The sequence below is a fragment of the Hemicordylus capensis genome, chromosome 2 (genome assembly GCF_027244095.1).
Source record: "Hemicordylus capensis ecotype Gifberg chromosome 2, rHemCap1.1.pri, whole genome shotgun sequence".
Classification (NCBI taxonomy): Eukaryota; Metazoa; Chordata; class Lepidosauria; order Squamata; family Cordylidae; genus Hemicordylus; species Hemicordylus capensis.
The window spans coordinates 46,130,438-46,157,483 of record NC_069658.1 but is presented as its reverse complement, the minus strand read 5'-3'; the positions used below and the strand labels follow the sequence as shown (position 1 = coordinate 46,157,483).

Here is a 27,046-nt window from a genome sequence, read left to right as displayed (position 1 = left end):
CCCTGGGTGGGCTTTCCTTCTCTAGAGATTCACAAGCAGATCCTGGGTGGCCATTTGTCAGGGATGCTGAAACAGACTCCTACAGTGAGTATGATAGCATCCTTCACTGTAAGGCCTGGGGGCCAGTGGCAGCCTGAATCAGCCCTAAGTGTGGTTCCCTGACTAACTCTTTATTAGGCCTGTCACCTGTGTGAAGCTTTGGTTAAGAATCTCTGGCCTCATGCAGAGATGACCATTTTCAACATGCAGTGCTGTGCATTGCCCAGTGCTGATTGGGCTCCTTTTAGGGAAACTGACCTCTTGAGCCCCTGAACCTTACACAAGAACAGCCCTGCTGGATCAAGCACAAGGCCCATCTAGTCCAGCATCCTGTTTCACACAGTGACACACCAGATGCCTCCGGGAAGCCCACAGGCAAGAGGTATATGCATGCCCTCTCTCCTGCTGCTGCTGCCCTGCAACTGGTATTTAGAGGCATCGTGCCTCTGAGACTGGAGGTGGCCTATAGCCACCTAATAGCCACTGATATACTTGTCCTCCATGAATTTATCTAGGCCCCTTTTAAAGCCATCCAAGCTGGTGGCCATCACCACATCCCGTGGCAAAGAATTCCATAGATTACCGTAATTATGCGCTGTGTGAAAAAGTACTTCCTCTTGTCAGTCCTAAGTTTCCTGACCTTCAGTTTCATGGGGTGAGCCCTGGTTCTAATGTTGTGTGTGAGAGAGAAAAATTTCTCTGTTCACCCTCTCCACTCCATGCATAATTTTATACACCTCAATCATGTCTCCCCTTAGTCACCTCTTTTCCAAGGTAAAGAGCCCCAGACGCTGTAACCTAGCCTCATAATGAAGGTGCTCCAGGCAGGTGATCATTTTGGTTGCCTTTCTGCAACTTTTCTGCAACAAATTCTATAATAATCTTAAGATACAGTGACCAAAGCTGTGCAAGTACTCCAGATGTGGCCGCACCATAGATTTGTATAAGGGCATTATAAGATTCACATTCTTATTTTCAATCCCCTTCTTAATTATTCCTAGCATGGAATTAGCCTTTTTCACTGATGCTGTGCACTGAGTCAACACTTTCAAACAACTGTCCTCCACGACCCCAAGATATCTCTCCTGGTCAGTCACCGATGGCTCAGATCCCATCAGCGTATATGTGGAGTTGGGTTTTTTTGCCCCAATGTGCATAACATTACATTTGCTTACACTGAACCACATTTGCCATTTTGTCACCCACTCCCCCAGTTTGGAGAAATCTTTTTGGAGCTCCTCACAATCTGTTGTGGATTTCACTACCTTCAATAGTTTAGTGTCATCTGCAAATATGGCCACTTCACTGCTCACCCCAACTTCTAGATCGTTTATGAACAAGTTAAAGAGCGATGGTCCCAGTACAGATCCTTGGGAGACCCCACTTCCTACCTACCTCCATTGTGAAAACTGTCCATTTATTCCTACTCTCTGATTCCTGTCCTTCAACCAGTTACTGATCCACACATGAACCTGTCCCCTTATTCCATGACTGCTAAGTTTACTCAAGAGCCTTTTGTGAGGATCTTTATCAAAAGCTTTTTGGAAGTCCAAGTATACTATGTCAACCGGATCACATTTATCCACATGCCTGTTGACACTCTCAAAGAGCTCCAAAAGGTTAGTGAGGCAAGACTTTCCCTTGCAGAAGCCATGCTGGTTCTCCTTCAGCATGGCCTTTTCTTCATGTTTAACATTTTTGTCCTTAAGTATGCTTTCCATCAATTTAACCGGCAATGAAGGTAAGCTGACCGGCCTGTAATTTCCCAGATTCCCGCTAGATCCCTTTTTGAAAATCGGAGTCACATTGGCTACTTTCCAGTCCTCTGGTACAGAGCCTGATTGTAGGGACAAGTTACATATTTTTGCTAGGAGGGCTGCAATTTCACATTTGAGCTCCTTCAGAACACTTGAGTGGATGCCATCTGGCCCTGGCGATTTGTTAATTTTTAATTTTTCAAGACAGTTTAGAACATCTTCCCTTGTCACCTCAAATTGGCCCAGTTCTTCGCTAAAGCTGAAAAGCTCAATTCTGGTGAGGGTATATGGTCAGTATCCTCCGCTGTGAAGACAATGGTTCTGCAACTCTGATATTTCACACCAGCTCATGGGCACCACTCAGGATTAAATCCAAGGTCGCCATCTCTCCAGTTGGTTCTGTGACTAACTATTCTAAGGCACAGTCATTTAGCTCATCTACAAATTTGGCCTCTTTTTCATTACCTCAATGTGAATTTACCCAGTCTATGTGTGGGTAGTTGACGTCACCCATTATTATTGCCCTGTCTTTTTTTGACACTTCTCTTATTTGTTGCTCCAACTCCAGGTCACTCTCAGAGGGTGACAGCACATGCCTAGTAATACATTTTCTTTCAGTCCCCATAATGTTACCCATAATGATTCTGTGGAGAACTCTGGTCCACCTAGGTTTTCTAGCTTATTGGAATCTATCCCTTCTTTGATATACAGTGCCACTGCTCCCCCAACCCTACCCTCCCTGTCCTGTCTATAGAGTTTATATCCAGGAATAATGGTGCCCCACTGGTTCTCACCATTCCACCAGGTTCCTGTTACACCCACGATATCTATGTTTTCATTAGTAACCAAGTACTCCAGCTCATCTATCTTGCCTTGGAGGCTTCTGGCATTGGTATACAGACACCTATACGCTGAGTCCCTCACCTGGTGTTGGCGTGTGCTATCCCCCTTACCATCATTTGACCTATTTGGCAAGCTGTCCTGTGTTTCCTTCTGCTCAACTCCAGGCTCTATTCTGTTCTCTTCTAGTTTATCCGAAACATGTTCACCCTCACACCTTGGGAGATTTTGCTGGCGGAAGCAGATACCACCCTGTTCCCGCTGGCATTCCCCCAGGCATCATTTTAAAAGCTGCTCTGCGGGTTTTTTGATTTTTAGCACCAGCAGTCTGGTTCCATTTTGGTTCAAGTGGAGCCCGCCCCTTTTGTACAGGCTTCGCTTCCCCCAAAATGTATCCCAGCGCCTAACAAATCTAAACCTCTCCTCCTGGCACCACCATCTCATCCACACATTGAGACCCCTCAGCTCCGCCTGTCTCATCCAGGGGCGTATCTAGGGGTAGGGCAGGCAGGGCACGTGCCCTGGGCGCCACTTGAAGGGGGGTGCCATTTCGTAAAATTAATTTTTTTTAAAAAATGGCTGCCAAAAACAAAATGGCCACCGTGCATGCTCAAATGGCCTCTATGAGGCCCTAGGTCATGCCAGGCCTTTCAGAGGCCATTTGAGCATGCGTGGTGGCCATTTTGTTTTCAGTGGCCATTTTTAAAAAAAAGATTTTTTTAAATGGCCACTGCACATGCTCAAATGGTCCCTGCGAGGCCCTAGAGGCCAGTGGGGGGAGAAGGAACCTTTGCAAACCCCCCAGCCTTTAGGAAGCCCCCCGAAGGGGCTACAGCTAAAAAAATAATAATATATAATATAAGTCACTGTACACATATTCAGATTGGCACTATGTACAGAGAATCAGGGCTTGTGAATACTGAGCTGATGCCTATGAGCTAGGATTGTATTCATTTGCTCTTACTTTGCTTCTTGTGATAAGTGAGTTAAATGTGATGTCTTGCTAATATGGCTATTAATGGTGAATTTGTCTTTGAATCAGTGTGAAATCCTTAATATTAAGGCCCACTGGGAGTTTCTTGCTCTCTTTCTCTCATTTTAACTGTCTTTCTGAAAGACTAGAATATATTCCAAGCAGTGACACAGTTTACTCTGCATATCCTTTAATTATTTACAGAGTATCTGGGAAAAGTCAAATTCTCCATTTATTTTTAAAACTTATGTAATGCTGATGCTACAATACATAGTAGAGAATTAGACAGGGACTTCTGTTTAGTTTTCCAAGTACACCTCCACATAGTATTTGGGTATTTCATGAGCCCCAGCATTCTGAAATTTGTAGTTTTCCAGCATTTTTTGGTCTGGCTAAGTCCACTGCTAAAATAGTTTTTGAAATATTAAAAGATTAATGAGCCTGACTTGTATTTTTCAGCTGATATTATGGTAAAGTTATCTGAAAGATGGGTGTCAGATGTTTGGACAGGGGGCGCAATTTCAGTGTTTGCCCTGGGCGCTATTTTCCCTAGATACGCCTCTGGTCTCGTCCCTGCACGTGGAACAGGTAGCATTTCAGAGAATGCTACCCTGGGGGTCCTGGACTTTAGTATGCTACCCAGCAGCCTAAATGTGGCTTCCAGGACCTCCTGACTGCATTTCCCAACATTGTTGGTGCCAACGGCAGCTGACTCCTCCCCAGCACTGCCCAACAGCCTACATAGACGCAACGTGACGTCCGCAACCTTCGCATCAGGTAGGCAAGTAACCATGCAGTCTACACGCGGGTCACAGACCCATCTCTCTATGCCCCTAATGATCGAATCACCCACTACTAGAGGCCCCCACCCTTAAGGAGTCCCTGCTAAGGGAGTGTTTCCCTCTTCCTCAGACTGATGTCCTCCTTCTCTGAGACCCTCATTCTCCATAACAGCACAAGCGCCCTCAGCCTGGGAGTGGGATGTCTCTACCACATACCACATCCCTGAGGGTCTCATCCACACACCTCTCTGCCTCCCTGAGGTTTTCCAGCTCAGCCACCTTGGCTTCAAGGGAACGAACTTGTCTCAAGAGCCTTGTGAGAACTTTGGATTCTCACAACCTTCTTGGATGGCATGTAGATGGATGCTGAGAAGTATAACCCTTCCCAGTGATTTCCTCCTAGAGCTCTTAATGAGAGGGCTCAATCTCTTTTAAATCCCCCCCCCCCCCCGCAGCATGGAGAAAAGCACAGTACTGTGCAGAGGTCAACAAAGGGGGAAACTGCTCTCACATGGAAGGTTTTTGCCAAAGTGGCCCCTGCTTGAAAAATCGTGAAGATCACCCGAGCAGGGGGTTGGATCAGAATACCTCCCTTTCAACTCTACAATGTTATTAATGGAGGCCAAAAGGCGTTTATGGTGGCCCATCAGGGTCTTTATAAACCTTCTCCTTTTGTTACCTGTCTGGGACTATTAAAAGGGGGTAATGAAGAATCTGGCAGGCAATGATATACATGGCTGGTGGCCTGCATTTAGATCTGAAGGTCAAAAGTCTATGGAGAAACTGAAGGTAACAAAGGTACTGATTATTTCTGAGTCCAGTTAGGAATTGTAGAGATACTTAGAATCACAAAATAGACACAGGTACAAATGAACACAGTCCTACTCATTTGAAAATAATAAATAAATAAAATAACTTTGTACACCTTTGCATAAAACCAATAGGAATAAATTAAACACATGCACAAATTGATGCTGTCGACAAGCTTGCCTAGACTAAAAAGACTGCCAATCATTTGTTTTGGGGAGGACAGAATCCAACCCCCCACTCCCCTCTTGCTTGAATAAATGATCAGTGTGTTGAACTCTGTCTGTTCAAGACTGGCCTAGAGAAATGCACTCCTATCTGTTTATGCAGGTGTTTCCTTCTATAGGATTAGGGTGCTTAGCTGGTACATAGTGGCTTTATCTCCAGTTCTTTTTATATACAATGCACATGAGAATTACTCTTGGAAGAATGAGCAAACAGTACAGATAATTTCTATTAAAATGCTTTTGAAGTTCTAACTTTAGAAATTGGGGGAAAGCTCAGTTAATACAAGTTAAGACTATAGGAAGCTGCATATTCCAAGTCAGACCATTGGTCCATCTAGCTCAGTATTGTCTACACAGGGAGGGAATGCCAGGGAAGGAACTTTGAACCTTCTGCATGCAAGCATGCAGATGTTCTTCTCAGACTGGCTCCATCAGGGGAGTATCTTACAGGGCTTACACATGTAGTCTCTCATTCATATGCAACCAGGGCAGACCCTGCTTAACAAAAGGGACAAGTCGTGCTTGCTACCACAAGACCAGCTCTCCTCCCAAGTTTCAGGCCTGGCTGTTCCTATAAACTTTTGCAAGAATAAATCATAGCAAAGAATGGCCTGGTTAGCAGATGCTGATGTGAGAATCACTGGAGGAAGACAAAATAATGTCAGCATAGTGCATAGATAAAGAAGGCATATTTTGTAATGATTCTATGGATTATTTCCCTTCATGTGTCAGTGGCCTTTGTCAGCCACGTAAAAACTTAAGTTGGCCTGTTCAAAAGCTAGGCGGGAAACCCCTTTTGAGTCACCCCTCCACAGAAATATTAACAGACTTGTATGCTTTGTGGTATGTCCCTTGGAACATTGGCAGTCTTGGGTATTGTTGAATCAATGTAGAAAGCAAATGCCCATTCCTAAGAGACTTCACTGAACACCTGAGAGACACTCATTTATGCAGAAGTGTGTTATCTTGGACACGTCTGTTGCGTTCAACTAGCACCACAGAAAATGAATTCCAGAAGAGTAGCTGCATTCGAAAGTGACAGTCATAGTAGGAGCCTGCAATGCTGCCTCAATCTGCCCAGCATTCTTTTGAGAAAAGCTGGTACAGCTGGACCTTACATCAGCCAGCTCATATCCTGTCAATCACAAGAAGTGCTGACCTGCCAACAGTGGAATGCCTACTCATGTTGCTTCTGTACAACGAAGAAGTGAGGTGCAACCAGCTGTGTCATGCAGGTGTTGCTTCTAAACAGACTGGTTAATTTCTAAAACATAGTGGGCCTAAAAACTTTCTGGAAGCTGCATTCTGTGATATGAAAGCTCTTTTCTTTAGACCCAGAGGTATGGAAATGCAACAGTACTTCAGAGAAGGAAATGCACTTTACGCATGCTTAGAGGTATGCTTTCATGTACTATGATGAGCTCTAGCACAGAAAATCAGATCTGTGGCTGGTTGATAGTTGGTGAAGGCCCTATCTAAGTAATCCCATCCTTCTCCTCTCACCAGATTTCTGATTAGTGATTTAACTACATTACATATTACCACCCTGTCTATACTAGCTACCTTGGAGTAGACAATTCTAAGTATTACTAGAAGGTGGACAATTATGCGACTCCTACAAGATACATATTGAAGGGTGCTTCAATTTTTAGCAAAATATGTTGAGCTATGAATTATACTACAAACCCACTATGGGACACAGCAATGATATGAAGACACATGGTGCAAAAACTGTAGACTACAGTTATGTTCATTCAACATGTGGAGGGAGACTGCATCATCTAGCCATGCCTCTGACTTCTATGAATTAGGCTGAAAGTGAGAAAGGACTGTGCACACATACAACTATATGTACAGATTGTAGTTTTTCCAATCAGGAACCGCAGTGTAATATTTAGTTTTAAATAATGGTTTGCATCCACATTAGCACGACACTTTTTAGGAGTAAGGTTGCAAAAGAATCTGGATATATTACGTCATAAGAGAAGATTTTGAAGTTCCTTACGAGGATTATTGATTCCATATCTTCAAAAGTTTTTTCAACATGATTCTGGAGTCAAAGTGAAGATATTGTTGATGTTCATGAGAAACAATATGAACTTCGATACGGACACTTGATAAAGCAGTTTGAAACAGCTTATCACTGGATTGCTGTCATTTTGGCATATATTATGGACTATATAGTTCTTTTTTGATTGGATGTTATTTAGTTTATCTCATGTTTTATGAGTATTTTTTACTCTATATGATCAATTACTTTTACAATTTCTATATGATTCTATGATTTATAATACAGTCAGGGTTAATATATTTCACTCCTTATACTGTGTGTAGTCTGCCAGCCAGTTCACTTGGCACTTCATAAAATGTTCTGCAGCACAAGGAAGACCAAAACATATGTCTGGAACACTATGCATAACTTTGGAGGAGGCCATATACTTTTTGGTCTAACCAAGAGCTACAATATATTTTATTTCCATCCTCTTTTCCCCTGCCCCACCTTTTTATATATATTGTATATGTATGTACACACACACACACACACACACACACACACACACACACACACACACTCCACACTGTACCACATGCTTGCCACTACTGCAAGGAAAAGGACTCAGAGGAATGAGGAACTCAGGCTTTCAAGCAGTGCAGTTCTAATTCAGCTCTAAGTCCTTTCTCTGCCCCCCTTCGCATCCTGTTCTTCCAGTTTTTATGGGGAGGGGTGTGTGTGAACAGTGGGGTGGGCAAGGAGAAAGAAACTGTGAAAGGCGGCACAGTTACAAAGCCTGGGAACCATGAGAGAAGGGCTGCAAGCCGGGGTTTTGGACACTCTTTTGTTATTCCAGAGTAATTTAATTAAGGAACTTACAGAGAGTGTTAAAAAGGACATGTTCCAATGAAAATTTTCTTGAACAATCCCCATATTGAAAAGCTTAGTCTCTGGCAAAAAAGAAAAAAGGGGGAAAAAGAGCAGGGCAGTGGGGGGAGAAAATCTGGGGAGAATTGTAAAACAGACAGTGTTTAGTGGGGAAACAGAATTGGCAAGATCTCCAACACATGTGGCTCTAGCGCAAAACCAACCATGGGTCCTGGAACTTCAGAGCCATGTATGAACTAATACTTCCCCCCTCCACCCGCTCTGTTCACAAGGTCAGCAATGGAACTTTATTATATGTGATTCAACAAATGCTTGTATACAGAGCTATTAGAAGATAACCACCACTCCTCAGTGCTGGAGGCGTTTTGGTCTTTGGCTATGTGCCTCACTGTACCTGAGACATGTGGTTATCTGTCAACAGTCCCACACTCTGGATTGCATTATGTTTTACATATGTGTCACTTTGGAGCACAAGAAAATGCATCAGACTCTGGGAATGATTTAGAGAGTAGTTAACTCTGCACTGTGGATGAGATCACTACAACACTTTATGGCAAAGTGGCAGAATGGCTGGTATCCAGCCTTGTTTAAATTCTCCACTCAGAGGAAAAAAATAAAACCTACTGCAATGGGGAAAATCCACTCCCCGCTCCCCCAGTCTTAAGGAGAAGATCTCTAAGAGCTCCAGCAATTAATTATAGACTCACATGGAGATGGATCCACAAAGATGGGGTCTATGTTGTGAAGCAGCTCCTTTCTGGGTGAAGATTTTCCTTCACTAGAACAAAGTTGTTAATAAAAATATTAATTTTCCTTCTACAACCTAATTAATGTCTACAATTACTATTTTAACACTTTTCTGATTATCTTAAGCAACAATGGAAATCTTTTAAGCATGCAGACAAAAGACTATCAAGGAAAAGTTGCTTAAAAAGGGGGTTCATAATATTGGGTTTTATTTATTTGTACTGGGAACACATTGATTTACCTTATTTTAAGATACACATATTACTTTTCCTTACAAATAGTTGACACTCAAAGGAGTTTACACCAATATCCATAAACTACAATGTAAATCAATAAAATATCTTTAGGATAAAACAGAACACAACTGCGGGGGGGGGGACCAATAACCCCCCCCCATATCAAATTAATTTAAAGACATGCTTGCCTTAACAAAAGAGTTTTCTCTGGTCTTCTCAATTACTAAAGGAAGGAGTGCAGGAGGCCTTTTTTGGGAAGGGGTTTCAAAACTGCAGTGCCACCACTTATGGGGAGATGGAACCTAAAAAGCAGGGCCTCTCCTATAGATTTTCATACGGGGGAATAATGTGGAAGGAGGAGCTTGGTAAAGTACTCCCCCCGCCCAACTTGCATAAGACTACACAGGCTATTAGTACCTTGTATTATGTCAATGCAACCAAAGACTACAGACCTTAAATGTTGCCAGCAATCTGCTCCCAACAGAAGGTGAGCTGAGCAACAGCTAGTTGTGGTTTCCAAAACAATTTCTAATGACAGCCCCATATGACCATGATGCAATACATATGAAATTTTTTATTTTATTAGTGTTTGAGGATTCTGAGCATTATGTTTACAAGTTAATCAATAAAGCCTTCTCTAGCCAGAACTTTGGCTAGTCTGCTGCAGCACCTGGGAAAGTTCACAGAATCCAAGAGAGCTGGAGGACACCCAGTGGTTCATCAAGTATAACCCTTTGTTCTAAGACAAGAAGATATCCAATACCCAAAGCATCTCTGGAGATGCCTGTCCAACCAGATAGAATAATAAAAACATCACCCCAGGCAGGCAAAATAGTTTAAATAGCTCTAATAGAAAGCTGTTGTAAGTAACTGATGCATGACAGAATCAAACAAGAAGTAGACTGTGGTCAATTTCATGTACTCTTGTCTGTTGCAAAACTATAATTGCTGCAGATGTTTTTCTTCCACAGGGGGTCTATGCCTATAATTCTACACACACACTACATATATCACACCCTTAAACTCCAGACAGCTTAATCTAATCTATTAAAAATCCAGCCAATAAACTTTCAATGAAGCACCCCTGCTAAAATGACACAAGACTACAAACCACTTTTTTGTGTCACCGATAGCTTAATTAAGCAATTATCACCTCTCTGCACTTTGTTTACTTTGTGATATTGAAAGCCAGATACATTCTGGCATGGCTGAAAGGTGTCTGGTTACATTGTTAAAACAATTAGCACTCTGGGGAATTCTGCTTACCTTGCAAAGAAACAGAGAATGCTATAGGAGGAAATTTTGATGGAGAAAACTTTGCCTTGAGGGACCAGAATTAATCTATTAATTAATTCTAGTTACCCGTCACTAATGATAGTAACCATCACTAGTTGTGATGGATAAGTAGTCACTAGTTGTGATAGATAACGTAATGGATCTGCGTTGGGGCTGAATGAATTTGTCCACTATAAGCATTATGATGGAACATAGGAGGGCTCTCTTCAAATGAGAGCCCTCATTCCAAAACATGATTAGTGAATGTGAATGAGAATGGTGGGATCATGGTAGTGGTTTCCATTCCTAACCTACACATGTTCAATGAATGTCTGAACAGAACCCATGCATATATACATAGGGGCTTTGTTCAAGCATTCGATGAGTACACATAGATCAGATATAGAATCTGCCACCTCTCACACATTTATTAAACACACATTTGAATGACCGAACAGGGCTAAGCTTTCTATCTCAAGTATGAAGGGCTCATAAAATTAGGCCAGTTGCATTTAAACATTATGTAACACTTTTCTGGTTGATTGTCCTTGGGGATCACCACCATTACTTACATTGTGGCCACTACATGAAAGGTAGTGGTTAGGTATTGCTAGGTTTGCATATGTTCAGAATTACTGAGGTTTGTCAGTCAAGACATTACTATTCCCTTCACTCCTTTAAACAAATCCACTCATTGGCATTGTTAGTAGTGGGCACGAAGGATACATGCCCTCATTGGCTGGGTGAGGGGGGGAGACACAAAAGAAGAGAATTTCAAAATGTATTCAAAGGAACTGGGAGGCAGTTCTCAGCACTGAGTATAATATACTGTGCTACTGCTACTAAAACTATCTGGGTTGCTGGATCTCAGGTTGATAAAGACAGAACTTGAGTGCCTGCCTTCCTTGAGTTGTGGTTTGTTTTGTATATGAGATAGTGTTGTGGCGAGAAATGGACAGTGGCAGCTCTCTCTATGTTTGTAATATTTCTTGGTGATTGCTGTGATGAGCTCCGGGTCTGGCCTGGAGACTAACTTGTGCTTCATTCACTGCTCTGGTCTGCTCTGCAATCTGCATTGCAAGGTGTACTCAGTCAAAATGTGGCTGAAAATGCTCTAGTTGAGGTTAAGGCTATGCTTGCTGCTAAGGATGCTGTTGTGGCAGCTATTGCAATGTTAGGAAGTAAGCAGTCATAATTGTGTGAGAGAGAGCAACTTTTGCAAATGATGTTACTGCAGCACAGGCACTGTGGCTGGCAGTGGATTCTGAGCCAGTGATTCTTTCGGGGCAATTTTTGGACTGCATTTGAATTGTGTATTCTGTTGGGACGGAAACATTTCAAGTTTGTTCTGACGAAACAGACGGGGTCAACCGCTGTTTTGGCCATCTGTGTTTGATTTCAAGCTCAACACCCCACCCCACCCCACACATAATCTGTTTCATGCACATCCCTACTTCCTGTCACTACTGCCTCTGTCACTGATCCTCCCCCCTCCATGCAACTGTAATGAAAAGACGGAGGGAAAGAGCCAAATCCATTCTTCCCCATTTCCTTCTCTACATTCTGACCCTTTCCCTTCAACTTACATGGAAAGGTAACTTTATAAAGTATATATTTCAAATGCACATATGTAATATATGTAGTATGTCTTGTTTTATTTTATTTTTCATATATTTGTTGTTCAAGACACAAAATATTCCCCAAAGCTCTCTCAGCTTAAAATACATGGTTTGTGAGATCATGGTTTAAGCTTCTTTTATGAGGAACTATTGGCAGGAGATGGACTACACCTCAAGAGGGCTGGGAAGAACGTGTTTGGCAGAAGCATAATGAACCTGATCAAGAAGGCTTTAAACTAAATCCTGTGGGAGATGGATACAAAACCCTGAAAATATGTACAGGGGTAAGAATTAAAGATAGAGACTTGGATGCCACAGAGAAACTGAGGGAGTTGTGGGGTTGCCTGGCAAACTGCACAATAAAAGTAGCAGCAGAGACTCTGGAGCATAATACACTGGAGAGCGCCTCCTTTCTCATAATCCCTGCCACCTGTTACGATCTTCTGAAGAGGTCCGGTTACGTTTGCCACCGGCTCGTTTGGTGGTGACCCAGGACCGGGCTTTCTCTGTGGCTGCCCCAGGGCTTTGGAATAAGCTCCCTACTGAAATAAGAGCATCTCCTTCTCTGTTTGTTTTCAGGAAGAACCTCAAAGACCCTCCTGTTTTCTCAGGCCTTTAATTGTAATTAATTTAGATAATTTAATTGTAATTAATTTACATAATTAAACTTGTTTTATTAACTATTTTATTCTATTGTTTTTATTGTGACTTTTGTATTGTATTGTGACTATTGTATTTTAATTTGTGACTTTTAAATATTTTAAATTTTGTACACCGCCTAGAGATATACGTATCAGGCGGTATAGAAATATGATAAACAAATAAACAAACAATATCCATGGCCCTCAATGTCCATATACCAATGCACAGAGTCTGGGAAATAAACAAGATGAGTTTGAACTCCAAATAAGTTAGAATATTTGGAACTGATATTCTATATTACCAAAGCACGACTTGATTGGGATAACTGAGACATGGTGAGATGACTCCCAGGATTAAAGGATTGACTCCTAGCAACCAAAGGATATAACCTGCTCAAAAAGAATAGATTCAACAGAAAGGGAAGGAGAGTAGCATTATATGTAAAAAGCATGTACACCTGTACAGAAATCCATGGTCGCCCAGTGGAGAGCAGTGGGGTAAAGATAAATGAAGAAGGAAATAAAAAATAGTGTAGCTAGAGTCTATTACAGATTGCCATAGTAAGAAGGGGATCTGGATGGTGCTTTCCTCAAACACATTACAGATATTTAAAGAAAGCAAGAATTAGTAATATTCAGCTACCCTAATATCTGTTGAGAGACAAAATCCACTAAGCCCTAAACCTTCAACAAATTCCTGACATGCTTTGCTGACAGCTTCCTCTTTCAGAAAGATGAGGAAGGAACATGGAGAGGCTATCCTTTATTTGATCCTAACCAATCGGCAACAGTTGGTCAAGGAAATTGAAGTATTGGGAATTTGGGGGTGGGAACTTGGAAGTAAACATGTAATTCTTGATTTTATGGAAAGCCAAAGTTACGCATTAAACATTTACCTTGGATTTCTGGAAAGCTGTTTTAAATAAGCTCAGAGAAACACTAGGTAGGATTCCATGGCTAGATAAATTAATGGGGAAAGAGGCCCAAGATAAGTGAGAGTTCCTGAAGGAGGAGTTAGTAAAGGGGCGGTCACAAATAATTCCAATGAGAAAGAAAAATGGGAGGCATCTTCCAAAAAACCCACCAAAAAAACCACCAATGTGGCTGCAAGTAAGAAACTCAGTCATAAGCTGAAAATGGAAAAGGCATGTATAAGAAGGGGAAGGAAGGATAGCTCACCAAAGACAAATACAAACGAGCAGCCCAAACTTGTAGGAACAGGGTCAGGAAAGCTATAGCTCAGAAAAAGCTGAGGCTGGAGAGGGATGTGAAGAGCAATAAAAAGGGCTTTCTCGGGTATCTTTGAAAGAAAAGTGATGGAACAGTAGGCCTGCCACTCAGGAAGGATGGTGAGATGTTAATGGGTGACAAAGAGAAGGTACAATTGCTTAACTTCTGGTTTGCTTCTCTGTTCCCCAAAAGGAGGTATGGTGTGCATAACCTGGTGAAAACAGCACAAATGGTGAAGGGTCAGGACTGTACTTCAGGATTAATCAGCAGCTGGTCAGGAAACACCTATCTTCTTTAAACGAGTTCAACACTTCAATGCTGGATGAATCAAATTCTGCAGTTCTAAAAGAACTTACTGACGCACACTGAGGATAACTGACTCACTCTATCGTCTCTGAGAAATCTCAGAGAAGGGGTGTCATAACCCCAGATTCGGGAGCACCTCCCAACTGGGGACAAGGTGGACAGCTCAGGGTGGGACGACCTTATGACCCAGACCCAGGTGACCCCATGCTGCCAGGACCTCTACACAAGGAGAAATAGCGAAGCCTGAGCCAGCACCCCCACCATCATCTGAGAACACAGCTGTGCCTTCATCCTCTGACTTGGAGGAGTCTCTGAAGACCTGCTAGGCCTAGTACAGGTCCCCCAGTGCCGTGAGAGCCACTGCTTAGAAAACTGGGCAAGGCCTCTTTAAGCAATACAGCTTTCTCGAGAGAAGGAGTGGAGTCAATTCATGCAGCCATAAAAATTGGCAGTTTGCTTCAAGTAGCTGTTTGAGCAACATCCCTCTTATGTGGATAAACCCAGCTCTTGTGAGGGGCTCCTGCTTGGAACTAGAGAAGGTCCTGATCCTTCTTTAGAAATGTCCGAGGTCTCCCTCTGCCTCGGCAGAGACCCCAGCTCAGCCTAGAACAGGATAGTGAGCTACCACAAGACTGGAGACAGGCTAATATTGCCGCAATCTTTAAAAGGGGGTCGGGGGAGGCGTATCTGAGAAAACTACGGATCAGTCAGCCTGACTTCAGTACTAAGGAAGATTCAATAACAGATTCTAAAGCAGCTACTTGAGAACAATGAGATTAGTAAAAGCCAGTATAAATTTGCCAGTAATAAATCAGACTAATCTTATCTATTTTTGAACGAGTTACTAGCTCAGTAATTTGTGGGAATGCTGTGGACATAATTAATCTTTATTTCAGCAAAGCATTTGACAAAGTTCCCCATGATATTTTGGTTAGCAGGTGAATTCACAACTGTCAGGTGCATTCACAACTGGTTGGAAAACTTTACTTAAAGAGTACTCAACAATAGCTCCTCATTAAACTAGGAGTTTCAAGTAGGATGCTGCACAACTCTATCCTGAGCCTAGTACTCTTCAATATTTGTTATCAATGATTAGATGAATGCGTGGAGGGAATCCTCATTACATTTGCAATGACACAAAACTTGGAAGTGATAGCTAGCCCTCAGAAGACAGGAATAAAATTCAGAATGACCTTGACAATGGAAAACAGGACTGAAACTAACAAAATGAAATTCAACAGAGACAAATACAAAGTTCTAACGGCAGGGGCATAGCAAGGTTGGAGTGGACCCAGAGACAAGATTTTAAAATGCCCCCTCCCCCCCGAAGCTCTGCTCATGAAGTAAAGAAATCTTAAATGAGGATAGTTTTGCAAATTGTGGACGATGCAAGTCATTTAATGGTACTAGAGAAAGGCATGCTGTTCTGGTAACTCCAGGTCTTAACACCCACATCAATTTCGGAGGATGAATACAACTGAAGGAAGCCCGAGCAGGTGTGCAGCTGGGAGAGTCTGTCTTGTGACCTGCCTTTGGGGGCCCCTCCAAGGCAGTGAACTGCCCCCAGACAACTGTCTTCCCATGCCCTATTATAGTTACGCCCCTGTCTAACAGCCATATTTTTTGCTTCGAAATGAATTTCAATTCCCAGTTTCTAGCACAGACTGATTAGTGAGTACATGCATTTTAAAAAAAAAAAACCTATCAAATTTTAGACATGTGACTGTACACATTAAAAAAATTCTGATAAACATACTTAACAAATGAGGATTGAAATGCAGAACTCTGATCCCTCACAAAGTTTGCTCTTGAGAAGAATGTCTTATTCAATCAACATATTTTACTGAGAAAGTTACCTGATTGTTTCCCATATATCAAAGCCATCTAACGGCTTTGTGCCATTTGTATGTCCTCCAGCAAGAGTCACCAGAGTTGGCAGCCAGTCAGAAATGTGGATAAGGTCATGGCTTTCCACTCCCTTCTGCTTTAGTAAAGGACTGGCAACAAAGCCAACCCCTCTCACTCCTCCTTCCCACAGGGTCCATTTTCTTCCTCTCAATGGCCAGTTATTTCCACCTTCCATAGTTTGGCCTCCATTATCTGAAACATACGACGCACACACAAAAAGATATTGGTAAAATATTATACTATATAAATCCAGAATGTTAAGTAGATTTTCATTAGAATATATTACACTAGATAAAATAATTCCAGTAATTTAGCTTTATAACATACAGGAGAACCTCGTTATTTGTGGTTCTGTGTATCCATGGGATGTATAAAAGACACCTGTTTCCACTATCCACGGATATGATAGGGTTGAAACCCTAGGAATCCGTGGTTCCTAAAGGGCCAGAAGTGACCATAGAGGTCACTTCTGCTCTCCATTTTGTCTCAAGGAACCATTTTGTGGCTTGTTTCTGGCAAAAAATGAAAAAAAAAAACCCCATGATTTTTCACATTTTTCAGAGGCATTTCGGGGGGGGGGCATTCTTGGGCACATGAGGGACCTGAGGAGCACTCCACAATAAGTTCTGGGGCTTTGGGGGGTGTTTTTAAAATTTCCCCCTTCACCCTGGAACCTAACCCCACTTTCCCATAGCCCTAATGCCTCGTTACTCGCGGTTCTGTTACTTGCGGTAATAGGCAAGGAATGAACCCCCGACTGTAACAAGGTTCTCCTGTATAACAACACAGAAGGTCCTTCATGATATGCTCTGGCCAACAGCATTATTTACTGTGAAATCAAATTTAAAAAGTTAAACATGAATACATATTTGCACAGCCTATTTGTGAATAAAAACCAAGCAATGAAATTAATTGATCACATTAAGATAACACTTCTCTATCTTTTTGTAAGGGAGTTTACTAAATAATGTTGCCTTTGGTTGTGACTTAACCTTTTGCTAGTGAAGTCTGCCTGCCTCCCTGAGACCCTGAGTTGCACAGTACTCAGGTTACACAAACTGCTGGTAATAAAAACCAGTAAATACAGTGGCTGACTTCTTGACTACCACAACATTAGTGCTTCTAAAATAAAAATGAGAGCAACTTTAAAGCTGCTAATGGGTTGAGTTTATATCTTTATCTGTGCAACGCTTGAGTGCTGAAAGCCTTGTGTCCTGTAAATATAATTATATTAGGTCATTGGTAGGCTTGGGAGAGGAATTTCAGATCTCTGTTGATAATTACCTCAGTGAGCCTGTTAATCTGAAAGAGACTGCTGATTTTGCAATTGGTCTACACAGTCTGGCATGCAGTCTACAGTCATCAGTGCTGAAATGCCAAAGAACTCTATTATGTGGATGCAAGTTTTGCAGTGATTTCTGCATAGTAAATTTGAATAGCGATTCCCTATTGATGGGTCAAAATCCACCATACACCATGGGAACCTATGGTTTCTTTACTGTTATTCGTTTTATCCCGGTAGCTGTCTACGATCTTGTGAACATACCAGCTCCAAAGCATTTGATTTAATATGTGTACATTTGGCTACTCAGTTATTTGGCTTATTTAATGTTCTAGCCCATTTCCTCCCTAAGAATCAGTGAGTGTAAAAACAGAATTGGAAAAAACCTTAATTAAGCTATATTAAACATATTAAAGCCTCCTAGCCAGAAGACAGCTCAAGCACCATAAAATGATACACTCAATCTGCAGGGCAGCCACTGCCAATGTCCTGTTTGCTGTGTGTCTTTGCCTTCTAAACTACATGTGACTACGTGCGTAGATAGCAAACTTAAGGGGATATATTCAATCACAGATGACTTTCCCCTATGTGACACTTTATGATGGAACACAGAGAAAGAGATTTCTGGCATGTGGATCCCAAGACCTTAGATTCTTAAAGATTGTATGCATTAGAATTGGGCAATTGACTGGCCAAGTAAGATTTAGTCTAATAACTGGTCAGCTATTGTCAAGTAGTGGTCAAGTATTTTGGCTTCCCCAAAGACTTCACAACTTCCTCAGAGTGGTATCTTTTGTGTTTTACTTCAATCAGTACTTTTACATTGACTGTTTTTCTAGACCTAAGCCTGGACAGTGCCTCTTTCATCAGCATCTTATTCAGTGGTCTGAATTTGGCTTTAAGACCCTCACCACTATATTACCAATCCCACTGTCTGTAACATGTTCCACAACCACTGATCCTCCCAGAAGCTTTAACTCCCAGCCACCAGCCTGGATGGCTTAGGAAGAGCTTTGACAAATTCATGGAGGACAAGCCTATCAATAGCTACTAGTCTGAGGGCTACATACCACCTCCTAAGAAGCAAGATGCATCTAAATACCAGTTGCAGGGGAGCAACAGCAGGAGAGAGGGCATGCCATCAGCTTTTGCCTGTGGGCTTCCCAGAGGCATCTGGTGGGCCACTGTGTGAACAGAATAGGCCCCCTTAGTTGGGCCTGATCCAGCAGGGCTGTTCCTATGTTCACATCAGACAACCAGAGCACATGAAGCAGATACTACCTAGTTCATGCAGCAGGCAAGATGGAGTCATGGGCAGTTTTAGGTAGTGACCTTCATCACTGATGGCTACTGTATGAGATGCCTACAGTTATAACAGGAGAAGTTCTGCTATGCTGCAAAGTATGTCCCCAGTTGCTGCAGGATAGAGCGAGGGAGCAGTCCTCATTCCTACTCTCTTGCTAACAAATGATGTCATAATGAATTTAAAATGGTAAGCTGCCACTGACACAGCGGCATTTTTAGCTTCATGAAATGTTTGGCCATGGTCAAATAATAGGGGATCAAATACATGCCAACCCTTGTAAGTATTACTGTTCTAGAATGCATTACTGGACACTTTTTCCTAAACAGCAGCCATGGTGAGGGTCTAATCTGGATCAGCACCATGGCATAGAAATAAGGAGGGCTTGTGGAGGTTTCTTCTCTTCCTGGAGGCCTCAGGGAAGGCGGGGTTTATAAAGCACCCTGTTCCTCCTCCCAGAGGAGTAGCTTCCTCAGGCCTTCTCTGGGCTCATCTCTGCTGGTCATCAATTCACCCTGTTCCTCCTCTTTAGCTTCTTCCTCTCCCTCCCTTAATTTTCTTTCCCACTCCACTATGGTCTCACAAAAGTTAGCTCTCCTCCCACTCTCATTAAAGTCCTCTGGTTTGCCCCCATCTGTGCTAGATGGTTGCTGGACAATTCTCCCTGTGCAGCCAGTGGAATACTGTGGCCATAGTGTGGTTTCCTGATTATTCGATCGATACGATGCCTTGGATGGACTGGGCAGCTGCCTCGTCTGTGGATGAGGACAAGTCAAGTGATGTCTGTGTCAGGAGCGGGGCTGGCGGCAGCAGCAGCAGCAGCAGCAGCGGACTGGAAATCCTGACAAGGCTTTAACGCTTTGCCTACAAAGATTTTAACCATTTGCCTCAACAGTCCTAATCTGAATCCCACCCCAGGACAGAAGCTGACATTGGTACCAATGGTGCAGAGGGAAAGGATCCAGATTGGGTCCCATCATGGCTGCTATTTAACTTAAAACAAAAAACAAACACAATACAGGACCAAACTAACACATTTAACATACACATGCCATTTGTCCCTGAGAAGGGTGGATATGGCTACATCATGTCCCAAGCTAATTCCCCAGGTGAGGAATGAATTTATTGTATCCCTGCCTTTTCCACAGGCAAAATACAAAACTGATGACCACATGTATTTCCTCAAGGAATAAAAAAGAATTTCTAACCACAGTGATTCTGCAGCTGAATTTGTTCCTCGTAGGTTTTCCAGTTTATTGCACTCAGTGCCATCACTGACACACACAACAACAACACTGCCAGTGCGCCCCACTTTGTCCTTGCTGAAGTTTTTAGATTTCATATAACTGCGTCCCATTCTATTAAATTTTCAATATTTCCACTACAGCTATAGTACCAGGAACTGAGATTCATCCAGCTTGGTTTTTGATGTTTCTAGTATCATTCAAACTCTTATATATTTACCACCTTTTATATATCTCTTCCCCATGCAATTTTTGCTAGGATTTGTTTGACTACATTTGTCATTTGCTCTGTATGCTTATCATCAACTTACATCCAGCCTTCAATTTGAGGTCATAAAATGTTTAGATCATCATTCTGAAAAGAAGCCTTATTCGAGACCAGATGCTTCTCAGCTACTGTCAGTTCTCTCGCCCACCCCAACCCAATTTAAAAACTGCTCTGTGACCTTTTGGATTCTAAGCGTCAGCAGTCTGCTTCCATTTTGGTTCAAGTGGAGCCTGTCTCTTCTGTAACAGACTTGGCTTAGTCCATGAAGCTCCCTAGGGCCTAACAAATCTAAATAACTCCTCTTGATGCTACCATCTTCACCCATGCATTGAGATCCTGCTGTTATACCTGTCTAGCTGGCACTATGCATAGAACAAGTAGCATTTCTGAAAATGCTACCTCAGAGAGCAGCATTTTCAGGTTCCCTTCACAGAGTTACCAGTTCAGTAGATCATAAGAATGCTGTGGACATAATGTATCTTAATTCCAGCAAAGCATTTGAAAGTCTCCCACAATATCATGGGAGATATTGCATTGGAAAGTCTCCCACAATATCAACTGGCCCTATCCAGCCCTAGCACAGTACCTCCAGTGACTGTTGCTGGTGTCTATCTTATATTTCTTTGTAGATTGTGACCTCTTCGGGGACAGGGATCCATCTTATTTTATTTTATTTTATTTATTATTTCTCTATGTAAACTGCTTTGGGAACTTTTGTTGAAAAGTAGTATATAAATATTTGTTGTTTTGTTATAAGAACATAAGACGTTTCCCCCAGCAAGTGGGGAAAAGAGGAAAACCACCCACTCCTTTGGTGCTCCCTAGCACCTGGTGTTCAGGGGCATGCCACCTGTGATCTTGATTTATAGTGTTACCAAGGCTAGTAGATGTTGATAACCCTATCCTTGTTGACAAGTTGAACAATCATCAACAATGGGTGCTCATTAATGGCTCCACTTCATTATGGAGAGAGAGATCAAGTGGAGTGCTACAGGACTGCATCCTGGCCCATGTACTACACAACATTTTCATACATGACAAGGAGGAGAGAATAGAGAGGATGTTTATCAGATCTGCAGATGACACAAAGCTGGGATGGGGAGATGGTTAACACCTTAGAAGATACAATCAAGATTCTGTCTGATCTGGGCAGTTTCAAATATTGGTCCAAAGCCAACAAGATGAAGTTCAACAGAGACAAAGTCCTGTAACTGGGTAAGAAAAAGGAAATGCACACATACAGGATGGGGGAAACCTGGCTTGGCAACAGTGCATGTGGAAAGGGCCTAGGTGAGTCAGCAGTGAGAAGCAGATGTTAAAAAAATTAATCTACACTGAGGCCTCATTAACAAAAGCATAGTGCCTAGATGACAAGAAGTAATTGCTTCACTTTATTCTGTGCTGGTCAGACCTCACTTGGAATAGTAGCTGACATGTGGACTAATGCTGCATCTGTGCAGTGAAAGGATGCTCGGCTGTAGCAGTAGCATCTCTGCTTCAGAAGCACTGGTGCTTGTGCATGGAGGATGCAGTTGGAAAGTTTTACAGATCTTCCCTTCCCTTGGAAGAGCTCTGAGCAATCCAGAAATATGTCCCTAAGGATTGCAGGGGAAGAGGAGATCAGCGAAATTCAGCCCCCTGAAAGCACCAGCACTTCTGAAGTGAGGATACTACTGCTAAAGTTGTGCATCCTTTCCCTGCACAGATGCAGTGTTGGTCAGGATGTCTGTCAAGTTCTGGACACCACATTTCAAGAAGGACCTTGATAAACTGGAATGGATTCAGAGGAGAATAACAAAGATGCAGAGGGGGTATGGAAACCATGTTCCATGAGTAATGGCTAAAGGAGCTGAATATGTTTAGCCTGGAGAAGGGGGGGGGATATGATAGCCATCTCCAAATATCTTAAGGCCTGTCACACAGAGGAACGAGTGGACTTGTTTACTTTTGCTCCTGCAGTCTGAACTAGAAACAATGGGTTGAAATTACAAGGAAGCTGGTTTAGGCGAGATATTAGGAAGAATTTCATAACTATAAGAGCTATTCATAGGAACATAGGAAGCTGCCATATACTGAGTCAGACCATTGGTCTATCTAGCACGTATTGTCTTCACAGACTGGCAGCGGCTTCTACAAGGTTGCAGGCAGGAATTTCTCTCGGCCCTATCTTGGAGATGCCAGGGAGGGAATTTGGAACCTTCTGCCCTTCCCAGAGTGGCTCCATCCCCTAAGGGGAATATCTTACAGCACTCCCACTTCTAGTCTCCCATTCATATGCAACCAGGGCAGACCCTGCTTAGCTAAGGGGACAAGTCATGCTTGCTACCACAAGACCAGCTCTCCTCCCATAACAAGTGGAACAGTTTGCCTCATCCAGTGATGGGCCCTCCTTTGCAGGAGGTTTTCAGAGGCTGGACAACCATCTGTCAGGGAGGCTGGAGCAGTTTCCCCGCACTGAGCAGGACTACAGTGCCTCCTTCCTCAGCATCTTATTCAGTGGTCTGAATCTGGCTTTGAGACCCTCACCACTACATTACCAATGCCATTGTCTGCAATGTGTTCCACAACCACTGATTCTTCCCTTTAATTGTATTAGCAACAATAAGGGCTTCAGTTCTAGAACAAAGGAAAGAGCCTCCCAGGGCTGAACTAGAACAAGTCTCGTGAAAATGAATGGGACTGTATGGCAGCAGAGCTCTGTGGCTGGGGGTGGAAACCTGAGTTGCCATCCAAAACCTGGGCTGATTCCCAAGCGGCATCACAGACATCCACAGTTTTAGATAGTGCAACTGTTGCCTTACTCTCATACATACCATTTTTAGTAAGCAGGGGATTTAGGGCAATTGTGATGCATTGTCAAAACAATAATATAGGCTTGGAGTCAAAGAATCATGTGTGGAAAGAGAGAATGCATTATTATTGTTTTGTTAATTCTTGCACCAAGACTCCCCACAATTCAGCACCACGGCATTTTGGGGTTTGGTTTACAATATAGAGAGCTGGGGGTCTGGGACCCGCGTGCCCCAGACCCAGACGGGGACTTGCCTGCTTGGTGTGAGCATTGCAGACATAACATGGGATGTAGATAGGCAGTGCTGGGGAGGAGTCCCACACAAACACACACCCCTGGCCACATTCAAGATAACTAAAAATATAAGCCCTGAGCTGCTTTACACCTCGCCCCCTTGGCAGCCTCAGCCCACGCAGGACCCTTGCCTTGGTCCATTCCACACCCACCCACCGCTTCGCAGGGCACTCAAGGCCCTGATACGCAGAGCCATTAGGGTCCCAACATGCCTCTTCAACTGTGAACAGGGTGCCGAGTGTCAGGAGGCTAGTGCAAGGCAGAAAGGGCCCGGAGGGGTGGCTTCACCCAGTAAGGGCTTCCATGACAAGTGCCCCACATCCCTGCGGGGTGCTCCCCGCCAGGCTGCTGCAGGCAAGGGGGTGGCTCCTTCCACCCAGAGCCCTCTCAACATTCCCGTTCCCTCAGGCCCCCACAACCGGAGGTGGAGAAGGAGGTGACTGGATAGGACTGGTTGGCTGCTTGCACTCACCATCTGCCTAGCTCACTGGCGACCTCCATTGAGGGCTGTTGTGGGGTAGCTGGGCTGGCTGTGTTGGCACATCTTAAAACTGGGTCCTCTAGGCCAGGGATTCTCGACGTTGGGTCCCCAGATGTGACTGGACTTCCTCCCATAATCCCTAGCCCCAGTGGCCTTCCTATGAGAACTGAAGTCCAATAACATCTGGGGACCCGATGTTGAGAATCCCTGCTCTAGGGCAACCCTCTAGGCCACCTATATGGACAAGACAGCTCTGACCTCTATTCTTTCAAACCCCTCCTCAACAAAACCCACTTCTTCAATGAAACGTTTGGATCAACTCCTTAATCTTCAGACAAAACTATCTGTCCAGCAGACACTCCAGGTGATACTTAACTGGGAGAGGCAGGCTCAAATCAATTATGTACTTTTGTTTTGGCTGACTCATACATACACGCACATTAATTGATTTCTCATCATTTGATGACACTCTGCTGAAGAAGTCAGCTGTCAGTTGAAAAGTATTGTGCTTGAGCTGATATGGTGATATGAAAGTTCTGGCAATGGTGATTAATCTGTGTTGCTGATGCACACATACAAGCCATCGTTGGATGCATTAAGCCAAGTGATGAGTATGCATGTCTGAGTACAAAATAGTCCTTTGAAAGTAGGTGTCTCCAAAAACAATATGTCTTGCAGGTCCTAATCCAGTGGCTACAACATTTACAAATGACCCCCATATATTCAGGAACTTCTCATTCACTTCTATGAAAGAGCAACTCTCAGTGTATGCTATGAGAAATGCCAGAGAGCATTTGCCTCACAGAATAACAGCCCTGTGTGTACAGGACCATAGATCACGGCCCTAGAGTTGATCGTGTTTAACGGGATACCTGAGGGACCGCCTGCTCCCAAGGGTTACTGCCCGCTTGACAAGGTCATCTGAGGGGGCTCTGCTCTGGGTGCCAACAAGGAGGGAAGCAAGGTTGTCGTGCACGTGGGACAGGGCCTTCTCTGTTGCTGCCCCCAGACTCTGGAATGCTCTCCCGGTGGCTATTCGCTCTTTGGTCTCCATCACAGCTTTTAGAAAGCGTGTAAAATCTTGGCTTTTTGCCCAGGCATTTATTTGATTCTCTGCTGCTGCTCTTTGTACTCTGTATTGCTTTTATGCTTTTGTTTTAAATTCTTCATCAGATTTGTTTAATATTTTTCACTTAATATTTTAATTGTCTTTTTTACCATCTTGTTTTTAAATTTTTCTGTAAACCACCTTGGGATTGTTTTAATGAAAGGCGGTATATAAATTTAATAAAATAAATAAATAAATGAACATCATTTCAGAGTTTGCTGGAAGTATAAGTGTATCTCAAGAGGTAAGTACATTAACAAGACAGATAAACATGAACAATTTCATTTCACATTGTCAACCAGATCAGCATAATACTTTTTGATCTGACTCCTCAGAACTATGGGAGATTAACCAATTTTGCCCCAAGCACTCATGACAATCCTTTCTTCCTAAATATTTTCACAATAACTCACCAGTTTGATAGAAGCTGAAAATATATCCTGCTGTATATAAATATACATGTCTATTCTCTACATGTCTATTCTTATTATTTTTATAGGGCCACCCATGTACACAGAACTTTACAAAGAATGAGAAGATAGATCTCTGCCCCAAGGAGTTTACAATCTAGATATTGACACAAGGGAAACAGAGAGGGGGAGCTGAGGCAGAGTAAACAGGAGAAGAATATATGCCATAATTTCATACACATATATGTAGGCTCAGCTGCAATAAAATATAGGGACTAGGGGATTGTGCCAAAGGCTTAACAGAAAAGGAGGTTTTAAGAAGGCATTTGAAGGAAGGAAGAGAGCAGATATCTTGCAGGTGCTGAGGACGCAGTTCCAAGCATAAGGGGCAGCAAGGGAGAAAGGAAGCAGAAGCAGAAGATCTTATTCATATTGAGATGAGAAGATTCCTCTTCAGCTGAGAGTTATGGAGCTGCAGGAACAGAGTTGCCACGCCCCCCAGAATTCTTGGTCTCACTTGATTTTAAGCATCTCGCCCAGATTGCTTACCCCACCTGGATTCACCTGGATTTTAGCTTTCTTTCTTCTTCTTTTTTAAAGCTAAGCTCTAGCCCTTGTAGAAGCGGAGCTACGGAGCAAAACGTGCAGTCACTATTCTGCTCAACTGCTGGTCTTGGATTAAGAGAGGTAGCACAGGAGGCTTGCTGGGAGGATTTCACTTTCACAAGTACAGTAATTCTCTGAGGAATGTTGCCTTTGTTTTTTTATCAGCAGGGGCTCTCTATCAGGCAGTTGAGAGGATAGTTTGCTTTTGATGTAAATTACTGCCTGCCTACCAGGCTGTGTATTGTAATGTTTAAGAACTTTCTTCGCTTTACATTCAATGAGTGCCTACTTAGAAGTAAGCACTGTTGGTTTCAATCAGGTCTTCACTCAAAAAAGTGTGTACAGAACTGCAGTCTTAATTTAAAAGTTGCGCTCCCCCCCCCCCACTGCTGCAGTTAACATGTCAAGGAAAATGGTCAGGCAACGATATCTTCCCCAACTATTGTTGGTAGATATCCAGAGCATATACAAATCAAGTGCAGCTGCTAATTTGCATATGCAAAATTATTTTCAAGCCAATTTGCATAGCATGCAAATTAGGCACCCAGATTTGGAAAGCCTATGGCAACCCTATGCAGGAGCAAAGGTCACAGGCAGGAGTACAACAAGATAAAAGAGCTTGGGTCAAAGCAAACACAGTTTCACACATCCACAACATATAATGTGAAGGAAACACTACGACGTGTCAAACATTTTCTGTACATAAATGTTTAAGTAAAGATAGAGGGAACAATTCTGCATAGAAGTCCTGCACTTTTGACCTGGAATGAGCAGCTAGATATTTAAAGTCAGCAGGCTTTCTCAAAGCTTAAAAGAAAAATATATGACATGCAAAAGGCTACGTCTTTTCTGCATCTTGAAACTACAACTGGAGGCCAGGCAGTTACAATAATACAGAGATCAGCTTTCCCCATTGAAGTCCCTTTCATTCACTTCCTCTTCTTTCCTCCAAAGCCAAGGAAACAATCCATATGGCAAGCTTTGTAGCACA

The 27,046-nt window shown here is 42.9% G+C and overlaps 1 protein-coding gene across 9 annotated transcripts in view; it reads right to left on the bottom strand.

Moving 5' to 3' along the window:
• The window catches only part of ARSB (arylsulfatase B), a 294,461-nt gene that overhangs the window by 221,541 nt on the left and 45,874 nt on the right, over positions 1-27,046 (bottom strand). For all 9 annotated transcript variants that reach the window (XR_008315997.1, XM_053295445.1, XM_053295442.1 and 6 more), the window contains 2 exons: positions 16,217-16,460; positions 9,014-9,084 (listed from right to left, as the gene is read on the bottom strand). Coding sequence is in view for 8 of the 9 variants with exons in the window: in XM_053295445.1 (XP_053151420.1) it covers positions 9,014-9,084; positions 16,217-16,460 (315 nt within the window). In the remaining variant the exon portion in view is untranslated. The remainder of the gene's footprint in view (positions 1-9,013; positions 9,085-16,216; positions 16,461-27,046) is intronic.